The sequence below is a fragment of the Pelmatolapia mariae genome, linkage group LG18, assembly GCF_036321145.2.
Source record: "Pelmatolapia mariae isolate MD_Pm_ZW linkage group LG18, Pm_UMD_F_2, whole genome shotgun sequence".
NCBI lineage: Eukaryota > Metazoa > Chordata > Actinopteri > Cichliformes > Cichlidae > Pelmatolapia > Pelmatolapia mariae.
In genome coordinates, this window is record NC_086243.1 from 15797625 (window position 1) to 15816818 (window position 19194).

The following is a 19194-nucleotide window of genomic DNA, read 5'->3' on the forward strand; positions in this document are numbered from 1 at the left end:
AAGTTAATTGTACGTGATTATCAAAATTCCTTAAGCAACATGTATCATTTGCAAATAAGTCATGAGACAAAAGAAAAACAAAACGGCCCCAAAGCTTAAACAGGTTTGGGAGGCAGGAAAGTGAGCTGTAACTTTATATAACACAAGCTATCAGGGTTTAGCAAATAATTTGCTGGCTACACTGGCTCTGGTAACGTTTAACTTCACTAAACCTTATCATGTTATCATGTTAAATTCAATTTGAATATTTTACATAATTTAGTATGAGGTGGATTCTCATGTCCACCTTTATTCTTCAGCACAGCCTGAACACTCTCTTTTTATTATTGTTAATCTGTGGATCTCTTTCACAGCGCATTTGTCCTATCTTCCTCCCCTCACCCCAAACTAGTCGCTGTTCCCCCTGAGCCTGGTTCTGCAAGAGGTTTCTTCCTGTTAAAATGGAGTTTTTCCATCCCACTGTCACCAAGGTCCCTGCTCATAGGTCATCTGTTTTTTTTTGTTCTCCTGTTTTCTGTGTATTCTTATATACCATACACAATACAATGAGGCAACTGCTGCTGTGTGTTAATAATAATAATAATAATAATGTATACTTTATTGATTCCTGTGGGGAAATTCCTCTCTGCATTTAACCCATTCACTCAGTGAAGCAGTGGGCAGCCACCAATCTAGCACCCAGGAAGCATATAGGGACGGTACCTTGCTCAGGGGTACCTCAGGGTAGTCGTTCAGTGAATTCGAACCCCCGACCTTCCCCGACCACTCTACCTACCTACTGAGCTATCTCTGTCTGTTGGTGCTATATAAATAAAACTGAACTGAATTAAATTAAATTCAGGACATTCAAAGCTCTTCTTTGGATGTTGGCTACTTTTTGTCCATCTTCTGTCAAAGTGATCTCACACTACATCACTAATGTTGAAGTTCAGTCCAACCCATGATTGATAGTGTGTTTGGGATCATTGTGATATAAAAAAAACGAAGCTGCTGCCAATCAGATGCTTTCCAAATGGTGTTGCACTGTGAATCAAAATCTGACGGCACTTATCTGTACTCATAATTCCATCAATTTTGACACGGCTGAAATGAAGACCCAAACCATCACAGAGCCTCCACTGTGTTTTACAGATGGGTATACACATACAGTGTTGCACCTCTCTTCTGACACCATCTGTACATGATGACTATTTAAACCAAATATTTCAAATTTGGATTAATGACTCAAGACCTGTCACCACTGATTTTCAGTCCAGTTCTTGTGTAATTTGGCATACCTCGGCCTTTTCTCCCCGTGTCCCTTCCTACTGAGACCATTTTTGATGAAGCTTTAATTAACAATAAGCCAGATATCTCTCAGGTCTGTCTTTTTAAAAGACATGATGATGTTAATCATCTTTTTTTGTGCTTTACATGTTCAGTATCCTCAAATTTCTTCAGGACACACTGCACACCATGCAAAAAGAATCCAAGCTTTCAACTAACAGTTCTTTGGGAGTCATGTTGCTAATGCAAAAATACTATTTTATGTTTGTCAAACTGTTACCTTTAGTTTAATCTACAAAAAAAATGCCAAAGGAAAGAAAACAAAATGTGTTTTTCTACCAGGCGGCTGGCAACAAAGAGCCTAAATGTTTAAAATTGGTTCTCTGCCAAGTTGTCTTACATGTAGTCACAACACAGTTTCATCTCTTGAAGCAGGTGCATTTTTTCAATGCTTGAATGATGATGTGGCCTCAGTGTGACTCAAAAACCCCCCAAAACAAAACAATTCCTTTCAGGTACAAAGATCACATACAAGGACTGGACTGAAAATGATATGGGAAAAAAAGAAGCAGACAACTTCCAAAGAACAACTCTCAAAGATCTTCAGAAAACACTGCTCAAGACCACAGTATACAAGTTGAATAGACACGGCTACATGAGGAATCTGTGCTGAAGGACCACACCCATGAGTCCACTAGCAGCATTAACATCTTGAAAAATACTGAACTGTTTCACAAAATAAAACAATGACAAAAGCATTGAGTTAGCAATATCATTTATTCTTTCTCCCTCAGCTTAGAATCACTGTTGTACATAAGTTACATTTTGTTTTCTCAATTTCACAGGTTCTTGTTTTCCTCTTCAAACTTCCAGTTTGACCTCCCTCTCATATCAAAAAAAAGAAAAAAAAGCAGATTGTATTATACAAAAATGCAAACCAATTTTCACACAGTGAATTCTCTTACAAAGTCATAAAATGGCGTAATAATGGCTACATCCACATTGGAGGAAGATAATTCTAGACATTCCTTAATGGAGTATAATATACATATAAAAAAATTTTTTTCTTGCTGAAATCAAACCTGTACCTTAATTTAAGAGATATTTTACACGGGAGTAATTATATAAAAAAGCCATTTGCGAATTTCCCCAGAAAGTCCGGGAATAAAATGTGAGCCTCAAACAGCAGTAACAGAGTTCAGTGGTCAAGGGTGGTAGAGGAGGGGTTTAACTGGTTATGCAAATATGGGGTATAGGCAGCGGTTCCACTCAGAAACAAAAAACACACCGAATATTGAAATTAACGTCTTTGCTATTCGCTGTATAATAAAACACCCCATACATCACGGTATGCCAGTTTTTGCAAAGCTAAAGTCATTTCGGCTCATTCAGACCTGCAGCGACCCGTTTGGCAGGATCAGCACTGTGGGAAATTTCATCAACTTCTGTAAGAAACAAAATACTGAATTAACACCATTAAATCCTTAGCCAATTACCGACTAACTCCGTTCCCTGTTTTTTTTTTTTTTTTTTTTTTTATTAAGCTGATGGCCCTATTTCTTGCGAATAGTTGTAAAAAGAACTGCCCCCCCCAAAAAACAAATAAAAATTAGAAAACACACACACACACACACAAAAAAAACAAAGTGTGAATGTCACCAAGTGCTCATAAAGCTGCACACTTCAGGTCAGGTGTTGACTAAGACTTTCATGTCAATAAATTCACTCAACTAATGCCAAGAAAAAAAAAAATCTACAAAAAGCCAAGTCAACATTCTTTAAAAAAAAAAAACAACAACCCAACAAAGCTAATCAAATCTTGACAGATTTAGATTCTTGTATCATTGCATTTTCTGGGTGGTGGGACCAAGGTCTGAGTCCATCATGCCAATTCAGTGTTAATTAGCTCCTAAAAAAAAAAAAAAAAAAGTAAAGGAGCGCGGAGATGAAGACTTGAGGCTAACCTTTCATCAAAGACTTCTTGCTAATTCTCTTGGGGGCAATGGTGGGCTAAACCCCAAAACTTTCCTAACACCTCAACTCTATCACTCGGTACAGCACAATGAAGGGGGAGAACAACAATAAACAACTTATCCAGGGTACATCTACAATACAATCTAGCACACACACAAAACATCTCCATAAATTTTCCAAAGTTATGAATTTTGTCTTCATCGGAAGCATAGTCTAATCTTTGTTTGAACACAAAAGATTTAAGTGAACACACATCAATTCACACAGAAGTCCTTCGTCTGGGAAAGGATAAAGTCTGTGTTGGCAACCAGTGGACCGAAAACAAATTTTAAAAAACCAAAAAACAAAAACATTTTGCTGATTCTAAGTAGAGATCATTTAATATAAATGCTGAGCGAGTAGGATAAGAGGTGGCACGTTAATAGTGCTTTAGTATATTAATGTATGGATACATACTCATATGTATAAGTGAGCTGTGTACCTAAACAATAAATGTAGCAAGGAGCAGCCAGAGGCTTTAAGTGTGGTTGGAAAACTAAAAAAAAAACAAAAATAAAAAAAACCCTTTTGCCGTCGTGGTGCTGACAAACTGGAAAAGATACCCACTGAACAGCCAAGATGAGGATGTTGCACAACACAAAAACATTTGTGCCTTAAAATAATTGACTCATCCGGTGTCACCAATGTGCCAGTTTCTCAGTATTCCTCATGTGAAAGCAAAGGTTTGATGTTAAACTAAAACAACTCGACCCACAGAGTCTCCTCCATGCTTTAACCGTTCAAGAACAAGAACTCACCCGTTGTCAGCAGAGCAGTAAAACTTTTGCCAATCATGCTAACTGTTTACAAAAAGGCAACGAGCTCTCTATTGAGCATCAGCAGTAAACAATTTATATGATGGAGAAAGAGCAATAATGGTTCTAATGATGGTGATGATGACAGCAGGTTGTGAACAAAAAAAATGTGACCAAGTGAGCTGTATATCGCACCAGTCAGCAAAGACACTCAAATACACTCAATGCGAGGTGAATGAATTTATTAATCTGATCGAAGCACAGCCGTTCCTGAAGGTTTCCAGCCACTCCTCAGTAAATAACACTGCTTTCTTCAGCTGTAAACATGATTTCAAATGTACTAATGCAGCCAAGAACGCTACAACAGCAACCTTTCTGGACTCACTGCCAATTATAGCCATTTCATGACGGAGAGGAGAGTGTGTCTTCAACTAAGCTGGATAAAACCTTCACAAGGTAAGCATCATCGCCCAAAATCGTAACAATGTAAAGCAAGAAAAAAGTAAGACAAAAATTTAACAAAACATACACAAGGGAAGGCAACTTCATAGAAGTTAGGAGAACAAATGACAAGATAATCCCAATGGGGAGGCCTTTTGTGTGGCCAGATGAGAATCTCTGAGGAGGGAAATCCCTTATTTGCCTTGATGTTTTAAGGTCAACTTCACAGTCGTTCAAGTGACTCCTGATACAGAAAGGTGCACCATCTCCGTCTGGTAACCTGCATGCACAAGCTCACAACAATTTTGCCAGAACTGAATGCAGCAGACAGTCAGGAGCACAGGTGAAAGGCAACCAAATCACATCAGGGTCACATAAAAAACAAATAAAAATAAATCAAGAGAAGCACTTAGTAGGTTCCCTTATAGAAAACACGGAAAGCTCATTATCAAAGACTTACTGCAATCTTTAAAACAGAATGCTCCAATTAAATATATTATATACTGCTTTCAAATATGAAACAGACACATGTGTTCATAAAATGCAATAATAAAAATCATACTTCTCATGGCAGGTGTGGAAGTGCATGTGGTGTAACACTGCATTTTTAAAAACACCCTGCATGCCCATTTTGGCTGAATCCAGGTGGAATATTGAAGTGCTTTTCCCTTCTCAGACATCCAGATCTGGGCAACCTCTTTTTTTGTTTTTTTCTTACGATTTTGGGGGGCGAGTACCAAGAGTGACATTTCTGCAATCTTCAATCATAAACCAGATCGTACAGAGTGTATGCGATGTTACAAGGTGCTCCTATTTGCCTAACCATTCAACTAACCCATCATTCTTCTCCAGGAGGATCAAATACTTTGCTATTATTTTACCGTTGAGGTTGAATATGCATATACTTTTTAAATAAAGTTGTAATGACACTGTCAACGTCACCACCATTTTCTCTTCCTGAATCTACTGTGAGCCTTGTTAATCTAAACCCAGTACAAAAAAAAAAAATAACACACACAAGAAATGTTATCATATGCCCTGGTTTCCAGGCAAGGAAAGTCATTAAAAAAAAAAAGCTCATTCACAGAACAAAAAGAAAGAAAATTCATCACGGCAGATACTGCTCATCTTCTAAATAGAATGGGTGTATGTGTGCCTGTGCATGCTTTTGAATGTGTGTAAATGTGTACTTCCTAAGAGCAGGAATGGACAACACCATTCTTCTGCATCTCTGAACCAGTGACACCTGGATCTGAACATAAGCTCAATGCAGATGCTTTATTCGTCAGTGACAGCATGGACCCGCCCACTGCACTTTCCGGCAGACTGCTGGAGCCATTTGACACCTCACTGTATGAAGAAAAGAGAAAACAGACAAAGCAGAACAAGACATGTATGGAAATAATGTAAAATATTCATATTCAGGAGGACGCAGTATATTTAAGCATGTTCATACTCACGCAAGCGCCAAGGAGATTTCTTCCAGTGGAGTCTTATGCTCTGGCTGTCCATTCTCAGCAGGTTTCATCTTGTACTGCTGAACATCATGGACCACCTGGTTTTCCTGGTTTGGAAATGGATATAACCCCCAATAAAATATTTCAGCACACACAGCTCATACAGGATCTAGATCTCAATTTGCCAAAAACCCACCCATCAAGACCTTTTAACCACATCCACACTAATCCCAAATTCTCTCAAAATCCATGGTTAAATTGTTACATCCCTCGTTAGTGTTCAACAACCCGCCACCACTCCTACCATAGCCATCTCACGGGTCCTTTTGCCGATCTCTTTCTCGACCTGGTGAAGCTCCAGGCTAAGCTGTTCACTGGAGACAGCTGTTGCACTTGCTCCCCCTGATGGCCACTTGGGTTGTTGCTGTTGTGAGGCTACTGCTGCCTGGCCCTGGCCAGGGTGAGTGGCCAATGCACTGGCCTCCCTCTGCAGGAGTAAAGAATTACTGGCAGCCTGCAGCAGAAAGAAAGGAAGTAAGGAGTAGGAGGGTGAATGTGCAATCTGGAAGTCTTTAACAATAGTCAGGAAAACAACGGTTTAAAATGGGACATTCATTTTATTCATTACACATATTTCAGTGTTGAATATATGTTGATTGTAACTAGGCACCAGGTAAACAGCTTTTATTTCTCACCACATCAATTTTTAATCTAAAAAGGAGAGTTGAGCTATAAATAGGTAATGCAAGAAATCAATAATATTGAGCACCTCACACCTCTTATGGCGTAAAAATTGATCAAAACAATATGGGTCTTTCTAGACATTTATAGATACTCCTTAGTAACAGATTGTACAAACCTCCATGCTGTGCATCTGTGTCTGTTGGCTGATCTGCTGGTTCACCTGCTGTAGCTCAATCTTTAACTGCTCTCTGTCTGAGGCTGCCATGGGTAGACTGCAACGGCAAAAAAAAATAACTGCTTCACAATCTTTAACACAGGCATTTCTGATATTTGGCAAATGCACAATTCACATGATCATCTACTGACTATATTTAAAAAAAAAAAAACAACCACCACAAGAACAACAAACAGATTAAACAAATATAGGACTTACCGCTCACTAAAATGTCCCTGAGAGGAGGAGGCATTCTGGTGGGTGGGGTATGAAGTTCCACCCCATCCTCCATGGCTTCCATATGTGTATTCTGATGAAGGGAAAGTGGCAAATTGTATAACAGAAGCATGTTCTTAACAAATTGTAATTATGAAACACTACGATTATGTGAAATGACTATTATCTACGAGTTTTCCCGTGTGTTGAATACTATACTTGTTTACTTTGCAGCTCCAACAATGTGAATTTCCCATCTCTGGGACTAATAAAAGCTGTCTTATCTTATAATCCTGTGTCTGGGGGGACAAAAATAAATGAATAAAAACATAACATCTTTCCTTACACCTTCTTCAAAAACTACTTTGTGTATCACAATTGACAAGATCAGATTAGAAGTATGCTTGTACAGGTGCGGCTTCCTATAAATATAGCCGGAGCTGATCTGACAAGGCTGCTCTTCTTAAAAACAACTGCTTGATGTGAATTGTGACGTGAGCATGACAGCCTTCAAAGCACTTTAAAAGAAATACTACAGAAGCTTAGAAGGGCTACAGAAGTGTTTCTAAATAAACTGGTGTTCAGTTTGCAACAGGCACGTTTTCTACAAACGGAAGAAGAATTCAGGACTGTTTCTACTGTTCATATGAGTGGGTGTCCTGCAAAAAAAAAAAAAAAATCCTCACACCAAGAGCACACTGTGCAATCTTGAAAGTAGTGAAAAAGTACCCAACTGCTGCAAAATGACTTGCAGAAATATCTACAACTTGATTTTTAAAAAAAAGAAAAGAAAAAAGTGCTCACGTTTTTACTGATTAAATGTAGAAATGGAAAGATCCTACCGCCTTAAAAAAAGCAAAAAAACAAAAAACAGGATGTGCCACTTCTGATAAAACGTTCTGCAAATAGATACTAAGCTGAATGTGAATTCTCAATGTAAAGATAAAAACGGGCACTGCACACCACCCTCCAAAATTTGTGTATTTCCACATGATGCATGGTGGAGGGAGTATGATAGTTTGGCATTTCTCTGCTATCTAAGCACCTGGTGACCAAAAGCACACAAGTAATTCAAAGACAATTTCCGCTATGGAATGGCCAAGTCAGCATCCTGACCTTAACCTACTTGAGTTGCTACATGCATGATACAGTGTTCATCATATTTCTGATGAATGTTGCAGAAATATTGATTAACTGAAACAGTAATGAGGGGATAGTCCCAAATCACAGAAGCAGCTACGGGAAATGCTGTAGCTGCTGAAAGCTGTTGCACAAGGAGGTTCAATGAGTCACTGAATTAAAGAGTTGAAGTTCTTTTTCTTCTTCTTGTGTGTGTATTGCTCTAGACAAAGCAATAGAAACAATATGCTCCATTTAATTACCAGTGTCAGTAAAGTAATAAGACTGCGGTCCATGTGGGCTCTTACCTGGCATGGCCATGTGTTTAGAATTTGGGTTCTGGGGAGTGGAGGCCATGGCCTGTACAGGTCCAGTGGTCTGATAGCCTGTCTTTGAGGTGCGAGAGATGGCCCCAAAGCGCGACACAGTGGGCAGGGTACCAAATGGAATAATGGGGTCATCATCCTTTACTTCTGTGCCCTTCCGAGGGGCCTCCAACGACGGTTCTCTCAGGCCTTTAGCATCCACATTCTGACAAAAGGAGAGAAAAGGGTAAAGAGAGGAAAGGTTATTATTATATGAAAAACCCAAGAAATGAGCACAACGTTCGTTTGTCACTTGAGGCTTACCATCATCTCCACAGGAGGAGGAACCATAACATCTTTGGGTTTGGGATCTTTTGTGCCAATGTATGAGCCAATAGTTTCACAAGACCAGGGAGAGTATTGCCCCGTATAGTTGGCTAGTCTGATTTTTGGAATTGCTTTGGAGTTGTCCTCGTCATACTGCAGACACAACACACAAGTTATTAAAACTTAACCATATTCACAGTTAACCCAAGCTTTACTTCACCAACTACATTCAGGATTATTTTAGGCTTTTTAAGCCTGCAATAAGATGCTAAATATTACAATGGCTGACATAAACAGCAGATGCATATTAAATTTCCTGGGTACTAACATCAGGAGGGTAGTCGTTGGGGAAGGGATGTGTAAGAGTGGGTGAAGCAGCAAAAGGTGGAGGCGAAATGACCTTCCTTTCCTCCAGCTGGGATAACAGCTCCTGCCGGCGTCGATGCAGATAGTCCAGGCTGGCTTGAGGACCACTACATGATGGCCCCTATGAGATGCACACACAAATAATGACTGCTGAACTGCTGACAGTTTTCTTCCCCCCCCCCCAATATCCACACCAAGAGAAATGAGCACAAAGCATATCTAAAACCATACTCACCCTCACATAGGGCCTCATATTCATAGGTTGAGCACCTGGTGGATAGTAGCCATCTGCTGCATATCTATCCCGGGTACTGGGCTCTGGGTGGTAAACAGAGTTGGAATGCCCTGTTGATGGTGGGGGCACATCTAGAGGTGCTGGACTCATTCTGACCAAGCCTTCCCTTTGAGATGGGTAAGGCTGTGGGGGAGGTGGTGGACCACTGTAGGGCATATGGCGACCTCTGTCATAGTGTGAAGGATGAGGGTAGGAGAATTGTTGACCAGAGTGAGGGGCCTGGTAGGTTCGTTCTGGAGGGCCATAACCAGGGTAAGGATCCGGGTAAGGGGGTCCTGACTCACTATGCGGAGGAGGGTTACGGATGTAATCTCTTGGAACATACTGTGGTGGCTGCTGGTAGGGGTAACCTGGAAAACAAAATTTCACACTATTTAAAAAGAAATCTTCCAATTTACTTCTAAGTATAAATTAAAATAATAATAAAAATAATGCTACAATTTCAGTAATATGCATACATTATGCCTACCTGCAGAATATGGTTGGGGCTCATACTGAGAGGCAGAAGGTGGTGGACGAGTGTCACCGTACATCTCAGCGAGCTGTTGCTGGGGGTACACTGGTGATCCTCTGGGAACCACTGACAGGTTATCTGCTGAAATCCTGGAGTGGGCTAGGGCATGAGGTGGCAGAGTCATGCCATGTTTGGCCACAGTGTCCAGGCTACAAGAATAAACCCACATTGTTAAATATTTTTCCAACATCTGATGTATCTTGTGTTGTCCTGTTTAACATAGAGCAAATAATTTCACTGAATAACCTCATTCTGTGACCTAGGGATAAGAAAACCCGTGGCTCTGATGAAGATGCTAACTCTCTGGCTTCTGCATACTATACTCACACATCAGGAGGTGATCCTGGGGCACTGGGACTCCCTCCGTCCATCTTAACAGATTTACGCGGCAGTTCATATGAGACTGGGTCGGTGCCACGAGCAATGAGCGTGGGCAAAGAGGATCCACCAGTCCCATTGGCCAAGGGTGAAGGCTTTCGGGTCACTGCTACATCGAGAGGATCGTCTGACAAGAGTCCTCCTGAGCCAGGGAGGCGAGCTGCCAGACGCTTGTTCATCTTACGATACCTTAAAATAGGTAAATAAATAAATAAATAAATAGGTAGGTATCATAAAATATAATACAAATTATGATATCGTATTATTTTTAGATATTAAAAAAAACAACATACACATATATTTCTGAAAAATTGAGTGTATAAAAACCACTGTGGTAATAGTGACTGAATTGAGGAACAGAAACTAGCTTCCCCCCCCCTCAAAAAAAAAAACCTCTCTCTCTCTCTCCCTTTCACACACACACACTTTATGTTGACAAGCTGTTGTTAAGACTCACTTCTCTAGTTCTTCCTGAGAGTGTGCAAAGGTGCAGCTGGCTCCACGAGGACAGCCTCCCTTCTGCTTCATGTCACGACACATGTAAGTCTTGTATTTGCTGTGCTGAGGAGGCTTAAAAGAAAAGATTTTTTTTGCATATGATCAAAAAGTAAAAACTCCATTTAAGAAAATTGCATCGACTAACAGATGCAAACAAATGTTATATCCAACAACATGAAACGTTACAAAAATCATTTTTATTTATTTATATAGTTATTTATTAAATATCTCTGTATTTACAATCCTGAAAAATTTGGGTTTGCTACAAATTACAGTAAATCATAAAGTATCATAACAATGTTTTGGACCACCATGACTACATCTCCTACAAGCCTTTGAAACATTACTAGACAGTTTAAAAGCCTGTCTTTGTTTTTTCCAAGCATTATTTGCAGTTTAATAGAAACACTAACCTGTTGAGGATCGGCTCCTTTCTTGCTATGGTTCTGGATAAAGTCCACCAGGCCATGTACCACTGTTTTCACTGCTACCAACCCCTTCTCAAGCTGCTCCCATGTAGGAGGAGGAGCATCTAGACAAACAACAAATAATACAGGAAAAAAGGATTAATACATTTTAAATTGGCTGTTCTCTATCAGCTGAGACAGATGTGTGCTTTGAGCCACATAGTAGAAGTCACACTACACAGGACAAATCCAACATACTGATGGAAGTATTTGGTTGTTAGCATAGTTTTAGGAATTTTGTTACTGAGGTGTAGACTTTCAGCTTGAATTCAAGGTCAATTCAGGACAATTTATTACAACATTAGATTTTTTTTAACAGAGTTGCTCCATTTTTACAGGCTCAACAGTAACTGGACAATTGCTTAATAACCAGCTTTATGACCAAGTTTTGCGATAGCCTGCTGTAGCTGATTCCAAGTGCTGAATATGCATTTAGTAACTGTTCGGTGGAGCTTTCCACAATAGAATAAAGTCTTATTTTGTACAAAAGGAGGCAACTTTCTGCCTGAATAGATAATACAGACCTATGAGAGAGACATGACCCTCTGTGCTACAGTGACAAACTTTACTATTGTGTTACTTGCTTTAAAAAAAAGAAGGAATGCATGGTGACCTCAGCGATACCAAAAGCCAAGTAGCTCAAAAAGGAATAAAATGCACAATTGATTTTTTTTTTCTTGGTGCAGAAAGCACATTCTCAATATAAAAGGAGGTATATCACTGTCAAAGTTTACTGTCAGGAGGTTTTACCTAAATATGCAAAGAATTAATGACATTCAAGAAATGACAGACCAGCTCAGTGGCAAGATTCCAAGACATGAATGATGAAATCAATTCTACTAGAATTATGGGAAGAGAACAATATGGATAAGTAAAGGGAAGGGCAAATAACTTTGATCCATGTAGAAACTTATCAGCCAAGACACATTGTGGCATATGTTTTCAGTATTTTGCACTATGCTTATTTGTTGTCTGTTGAGAGTGTGCATGTGAGGATGGATGACTTATGACTCCAGAATTAAGCTACTTATGGGTAAAATAAATAAATAAATAAATCAAGTAACCTGAACTTTAACTTGATTCCAGAAAAAACAAAACTTGGCCAATAACAAAGATTTCTGAGAGAGGGTTGGGAAAACACAAGAGCCATAATTTGGATTTGCATCTGACACTGCATGTACCAACTCGTCCTCGCATCAATAGCGGATGTGTTTCTCACCGGGACTGGGATCAATGTTGGCCAAAAGTTCCAGATGGGGCCGCAGCCTGTTGAGGTTGGCTGGGTCTCCAGTCCTTTGCAGCGCAATTGTCAGCTCCTGGACACTCTGAGCAAAAGATGCTGGGGTCTGCAGCTATGACATGACAACAAAAAAAAAAGAAAAAAAAAGAAAAAAAAAAGTTAATGCTTTGGTACTTCAGCTTTCATATGTAAGAACATGTTATGACCAACAGAGCTAAGACTCTTTTTTTGAAATGATTCTTTGACATGTGTACAGTATGTGAAAACGACAAACTGAAATAGATTTACTTCCAGTACACACCTTATCTATAATAGACTGCATGTGTGACTTGTGAGACTGATCCCCATACAAAAGAGAAGACCACTGGTCAGGAGCAATCCGCAATCCGCCCTCCATAGCAATCTGAACAATCTGAGAGTCGTGCTCCCGTCGCAGAGCCTCGTAAGTACGAAACTCCTCTTTCAGCTGCATTAGGGATGAATCTTCATCACGTTTGGTAACCTAGTAGAAAGCCACAGAATGAGCTAGTTAACTTTATTTTCTGAAAGAAATTCTTACATACATACAACAGAAAATTCTGCACAGAAAGGGCTGCACCTATATTTAGCAAAACAATATTGAAACAAATATTAAACAATATTTATAACAAATATCAAAACAATCAAATAAATTTCTTCTGGTTTTCAGCCAGATTAATACCTTGAAACAGGAAGCCCTGTAGAGAAGCTGCACAACGTGGCCTATGCTAGTTTTGGAAGCCTGAGGGAAGCGTGGCTCAAGCCTCTGGACTACAAATAGAACCAGCACCTTTCTTGACAAAGCAGAGCCATCCTCAAGAGCAAGGAGGACCAACTTTAGGGCTTCTTCCTGCATGGCTGAGAAAGGAAAAACAAACACAGAATCGATGAGTAACACTCAGTAGTCATAACACTCCAAATTAGTCTTTACTGAGAATAAATTGACTGTTTTCATGGAAATTTCACTTTGTGGGTAAAGGAAAACTATCTACCTGGGCCGAGAAACTGACATCCTCGTGCACGGACAGCAGCCCACAAGTTGGACGAGAGCTGCTGTGGATTCTGGTGCTGCAAGATGAGCTCAGTGACAGTTCGCTCGCCCAGAGAGCGAGCCGCTCTCATGGCTCTAACACGGCCTTCTTCTTCCACCAGTTGGCAGTGGACCAGAGTAACCAGTTTCCTCTGCATGGGTCGACTCAGCATGCTCTGAGCGGTGCTGCTCAGCCCTACACCTGGCAAGGAGAGGAAAAAAAGAATGCAATGAAAGATGTACTGCTAAGATATTTTAGTTCAGTACCAGTATCAATGTTTAAATTATCAGACGCCAGTAGCCATTGTTGAAAAGGCAATGCTCTTTGACGTCACAAGAAAACAAGGTTTGGCTATCCTAACAGTCTGGACAAAGTATATTAATATAACTATAAAGAAAAACTACATTAAAAACTCAGAAATTAGTTCATTCTTGTTTCATCCATCAAACATGCACCACTCTGCAGCAAAGATCAGAGTGACACACATTGACAAACTGGATGCAGTTACATGTAAATTAAGTCAAATACTGTTAGTGGGAATGAAGAAATTTTTTTTCTTCCTTTTTTCAAGGATTTTGATCTAGTATACATCCAAACACAAGACGCTAAATGAACATTTCTGCTCCATCCCAAGAAATCAGGATGTCCCATCTGTTACTGTTGTACTGAGGCTCCTTAAATACATTTATTTATGACTCAACAATCTTGAGGGCAGCATCATGCACAATATTCTGCACTGAAACAACTTGCAGATACAACTCATTATATTGATATTGAATATTTCAAATGTTTCAATAAGCAGTTCAAATACTGTAATTTGTTTTCAGACTTAATAGCTGATCATCTGTTTTGCTACTTAAACCTTGCACCTTAAATGCAATTCTGATATTTTCATATGCTTGTGCAATTGAACAAAGTAACTTAAGAGACTAACATTTGGTCTGTAAAATGTAATTTGGATGTCATTAGTGGGTTTTAACCACCATCCATCTCTGTGTTATGACAGCACAATCAGCCTTGACAAAAAGTCAGATTTGTAAAAACTGAATTTCAGTTTGTAATAATCTGCGATATTAAAAATATACATATATATTAAAAAAATAGTGATCTAGTATAGTAATGTCGTACTCAAGAAACTACAGTAATACAACCATTACTAAATACATGTACAGAAATGTTGCTTGATTATTGCTTTTGTTTATCAAGCATAAAACTTGTTAACACTTATTGTCCAAAGTGTTAACAAACCTCAATGCAATATGTTAACAGAACTAGAATTACTGCCGTAAAAGATAGGTAAGGTTTTGAAGGCATTTCAAAGGTAGGGACAAAACATTAGTATAGGTAATCTTGGTCCCGAGGTAATATTGTCTGCTTGTTCTTGGCATTGTGACTTTACAACTGCAATTTATTACATTACATATAAATACAGAATACTATACAGTATTAAAATGTATTACACTTTTGAATGAAAAGTCAAGAGGTATACAAATGACACTTGCACTAAATCAGTTATGATACACAGTAGGGCTGTGTTTAGCTGTTTTTACATATAGGGTGACTTCGACAATGTAGTTATGTCTTATTAAGAGCATTCTCACTCAAAGACACCTCCAGCTTTATGAGCTATGATATATGCTGGTGCCGTTCAAACTGTCAGTGCCTACCTAGTTTTTGTTTGCCAGACAGTTTTTGGTATCCAGCATGAGATTAACACAAAGACAGCAAACACTCTTATGCTATTTTTTGAAAGGGAAGTCTACACCCATTAACAGTTACCTCCCAATCTATCCACCCTCTCAGAACAAGAAAATTGTTAAGTGGTCCTTCATACCGAAAATCAACTTCCATATTTGAAAGGTCGCAAGTCTGTCCACTTAACAAAAGAAAGAACAAACCACAGAGCTAAATACTTCCAGCAAGATCCAGTACCTCGGGTGTTGCTGAGAGGTTTAAGGTAGAGGGCCAGCTCCTCCACACACTGCCTGGCCTCCTCATAATGTTGTGAGTCCTCTGGACTTGTTATCAAAGCAACTGGCTGAGCCTTAGGAACCTGAAGCAGAATGCAAGGGAGGAATAATTTAGAAAATCAGTAGCAACAGATGAATAGGTTTCAGTACACTTTTGTCCCAACAAAGCTGTAGCAGAGTTAGTGGAACCGCCATCACCATCATTTTCATTTCAGTGTGTAATGTAGCAGCTAAAAAGCTCAACACAGCTGAATGCACAAATTAATTGTAAATGCCTCTTTATGTGTATTGGAAGACAAAGTGAACTATGCATTCTCACTGATAATGTGAAGTTGCATAATGAAATGCATTAAACTAGCCTGAACTTCCAACATCTAATAAGTATCAACAGCAAACATTACTTACTGAAACAAATCATAACTTTGGAAAAAGAAATTACATTTCCAGTGAACTGTCAAGCATATTTATAAAAATAAATAAAAAAAAATCTGATGTGTATGTTGGTGGCTTAAGTAGTCATTTTTTGCAACGTTTTTGTGTATGGTTATTCTTACGGTAAGAAACAATTTGGACTGAGGGCCAATTTAACACGTTACAACTCATTTTGTACAACAATTAAAATAATCACTACTTAAAATATATTACATTTAATTTCAAATTATGTGGATTCTCAACCTAATCGCTGGTATTAGAACGTTTTTTAAGTAACCAGCTGAAGATTGCCAAAGACCCTCAAACCAGGCATTTTCATTTGTGCACAGAGCTTCACTTAACTATATACTAACAGCATGTATTGAAATATTAATATGCTGAGATGCTCTCGTTAATGTTAGCAAAATCTTTTGCTGCAATCTTCCACAAGCAAAGCTCACAAAGGCGTCAGCACATTAAGGCCAATTCCGAGAAAGGTCATAACAAAGCTGAGTGCTACTTAATAATGTTTGCCACCATTATTATCACTCAGTCTGCCCAAATACATGTGTGTGTGTGGCACACCACATGTGGTAGGGATAGTTATATTTTTCCACCACAGAAGCAAATTTTACATTACTGAAATATATATATATATATATATATATATATCATCCGACTTCAACATCAAACAGGGAACATTTAAGGAAGCCCTACCTAGGGTAAACTATATTAGCACAAATGTGCAATCAATAACACCAAGATGTGTTTAAGAGACAAGCCATACCAGTCATGATGACTAGAGAAGACACATCTCAGCATTACAAGTGATGCAGTGACGTTATCCATTATTGCAGTCTTAACTTAGAAACTTGGCCAACAAAGCCAGACACCATTAGCTATGCCTCACCCTGTTGGTATAACACTCCCTCTGAGAAATACGGCTTTAGAGAATGCGCTAGCACTCAGTAAAGCAGCATAATTCAAGTCATTGCTCAATGACTGCAGGGTGACTCAGAAAGAAATCCCAAAAGTATATACACCATGTAGTAACCCATGTGTGACACAAATACAATCCAAAGTAATTACAGAAAACGTCATCCTTTAAAACCAGGATTGGTGTCTTAAAATGTTTCACTACTGAACCCCCCCCCAAACAAAAAACAAAAACACACCCATGAGCTAGTATTCTTAACCACAAGATAGCGTCAACAAAATCTCAGCACAGACAGTATAAAGTCAGATCTCTGTACATTTGTTTAGCAATTTATGACAAACAAACTTCTTACCTGGCCTCCCACCAGCTGCAACAAAGCTGTGTTGACGGGTAACTGCTCGATGTCTGTGCTGATGGCTGTCTGGTCAAAGGGACAGGCCTTTCGGTGCAACTTGTTCAGGCACATCTTGCAGACTGTATGTCCACAGCCTAAACTGATGGGCCTTCGAACAGTTTCCTCAAATGTCTGTGTGCAGATAGGGCACAGCAGGAACTCTGTCCATTGTGGTGCTTGCACTGGCATGGTTATATGTTGACGGGATGGGTGTGGATAAATGTAAGTGAGCTTAAACACAGAGGAAAATATATAATAATTTTATATATATATAATGAAAGATTCCACTGGAATCAATTTTTTTTTCTTCCGAACTCAATCGTTCTTAAATGTCCTCACACATTGTGGATTGTAGATCACATCTCGTGATGAATACTGTAAAGCAGAAAGAGAAACGGAATTATAGTTGTTCCCGCATTCACAAACTGTCGTTGTTTTTTTGTTTTAATAAAACGTGTCATACTGTTATTAGTTTTACATCAAAACATTGTAGAAGTACACTATAAAACATGGCTACACTGTGCATGAGTGCATTTGCAGCTGAGAAATGCATTTTAGGCAGTGTGGTTATAAAGCAGGTTTCCCGTGGAACAACTAACCGCACTGAAAATATGCCTCTTCCTGTCAAATACGTTGTTCAAGCCCAACAAAACAATGTAACGGCAAATCAGAGGTGACACAACACATATTTGTAAAGTCAGAATCAAACAAATGGTTGAGATGGACCAAAACAACTGCGGCGTGGCCTAGTTAAAAAAAAAAGAGCTGGTTATCGCTATGACTATGGACAAAGGGTATAGGATAGGCTAACCACCTAGTCCCTCTAACTTGATATAAAGCTAGCGTCTGGTGATAGCGCTTGATAATATTGTACCAACAATGCGCTGTTGCCCAGTTTGTTATCCTTGCTGTGACCATCTCGATGTTTCGTTATGCACCCACTAATCTTACGAGTGATACGAGACGCTTTTATAGCTAGCTAACTCTAGGTAACGTTAGCTTAGTTTTAGCATCGGAAGCTATGGGTGGCTAGTTTCCTAGCTTAGCTATGGGCAAACGTCGTTTGATCAGTAAACAGTTACTTAACGACCTGAAACCTATCGCTGACCGACTGTCACACAGTTATTGCTCTGAATATAGTCACAGTTGTTCATACGTTACAGTTTTAATGATATTAATTATCCTTCGAGGAGGCGCTGTTCAAGGAAACGAGATCTGAGACACAACAAGTCAGATTATGTAACGCTAGCACCCATAACTTCAAAGCAACAAAACTGTCCCAAAATGTCTTTATATTCACCAGACACAGTGACAACAACTCGATACCATAAAGTTCTTAAGAACTGACCAGGTTTGTGCTTTACTCTTGTTTTGAGGGGCACATAACTCAACCGCTCTTGTCGTCGGAATGAGCACAGAGGGCTAACATGCTAATGAACAAATGTTACTCTCTCCACTCTCTTAGCGCTTAGCTCCTTAGCTAGCTCGCTAACAATCTCTATGCGTCACTAATGTGCCTAAAACTAAACATGCAACTACTACTTTGTGTTTTTCACCGAGCAGATAAATTGTTATTGTCGATGCTACTCACTTATTCCAAAAGACTTGGAAGTTTTTCATCTTTTTTAAGGAAATTGCTGCGATATTTTCTTGCCATGTCGACTGTGCAGCTTAGCTGCTGCCAAGGTAAGGGAGAGGGTGTCAACTCGACAACAGACTCGCTAGCCGGTTACAGCTAGCTGGAAAAGATGTGTGCGTGCACGCGCGTCTTTTTTTCTTTTTTGCGTGTGCGCGTTTGTATTGTGGGCAAATGGCGCCCTCTGTTGATATTGAGCCGCACACACAAAATACCGAAACTGGGCAGGTGCTGAGAAGATC

The 19194-nt window shown here is 39.3% G+C and overlaps 1 protein-coding gene across 1 annotated transcript; it reads right to left on the reverse strand.

Annotated features, from left to right (window-relative positions):
• Window positions 1-2033: 2033 nt before the first annotated feature.
• On the reverse strand, window positions 2034-19038 carry rc3h1b (ring finger and CCCH-type domains 1b). The gene is made up of 20 exons (XM_063462582.1): window positions 18908-19038; window positions 17275-17691; window positions 15537-15657; window positions 13566-13805; window positions 13256-13431; window positions 12857-13057; window positions 12535-12667; window positions 11262-11380; window positions 10808-10920; window positions 10300-10539; window positions 9928-10121; window positions 9399-9808; window positions 9126-9284; window positions 8795-8950; window positions 8474-8696; window positions 7050-7140; window positions 6792-6888; window positions 6237-6446; window positions 5936-6039; window positions 2034-5825 (listed from the first exon to the last, which is right to left on the reverse strand). Exons 2-20 carry the CDS (start codon window positions 17503-17505, stop codon window positions 5669-5671), a joined length of 3375 nt encoding a protein of 1124 aa, XP_063318652.1. The 5' UTR covers window positions 17506-17691; window positions 18908-19038; the 3' UTR covers window positions 2034-5668.
• Window positions 19039-19194: the final 156 nt, after the last annotated feature.

Coding starts and splice junctions, on each gene's coding strand:
- rc3h1b (XM_063462582.1), bottom strand. CDS start 17,505: ATGCCAGTGCAAGCACCACAATGGACAGAGTTCCTGCTGTGCCCTATC. Junction 13,432..13,565: donor ATGTCAGTTTCTCGGCCCAG/GTAGATAGTTTT, acceptor TTCCTTTCTCAG/CCATGCAGGAAGAAGCCCTA. Junction 10,122..10,299: donor CCAGGATCACCTCCTGATGT/GTGAGTATAGTA, acceptor TTATTCTTGTAG/CCTGGACACTGTGGCCAAAC.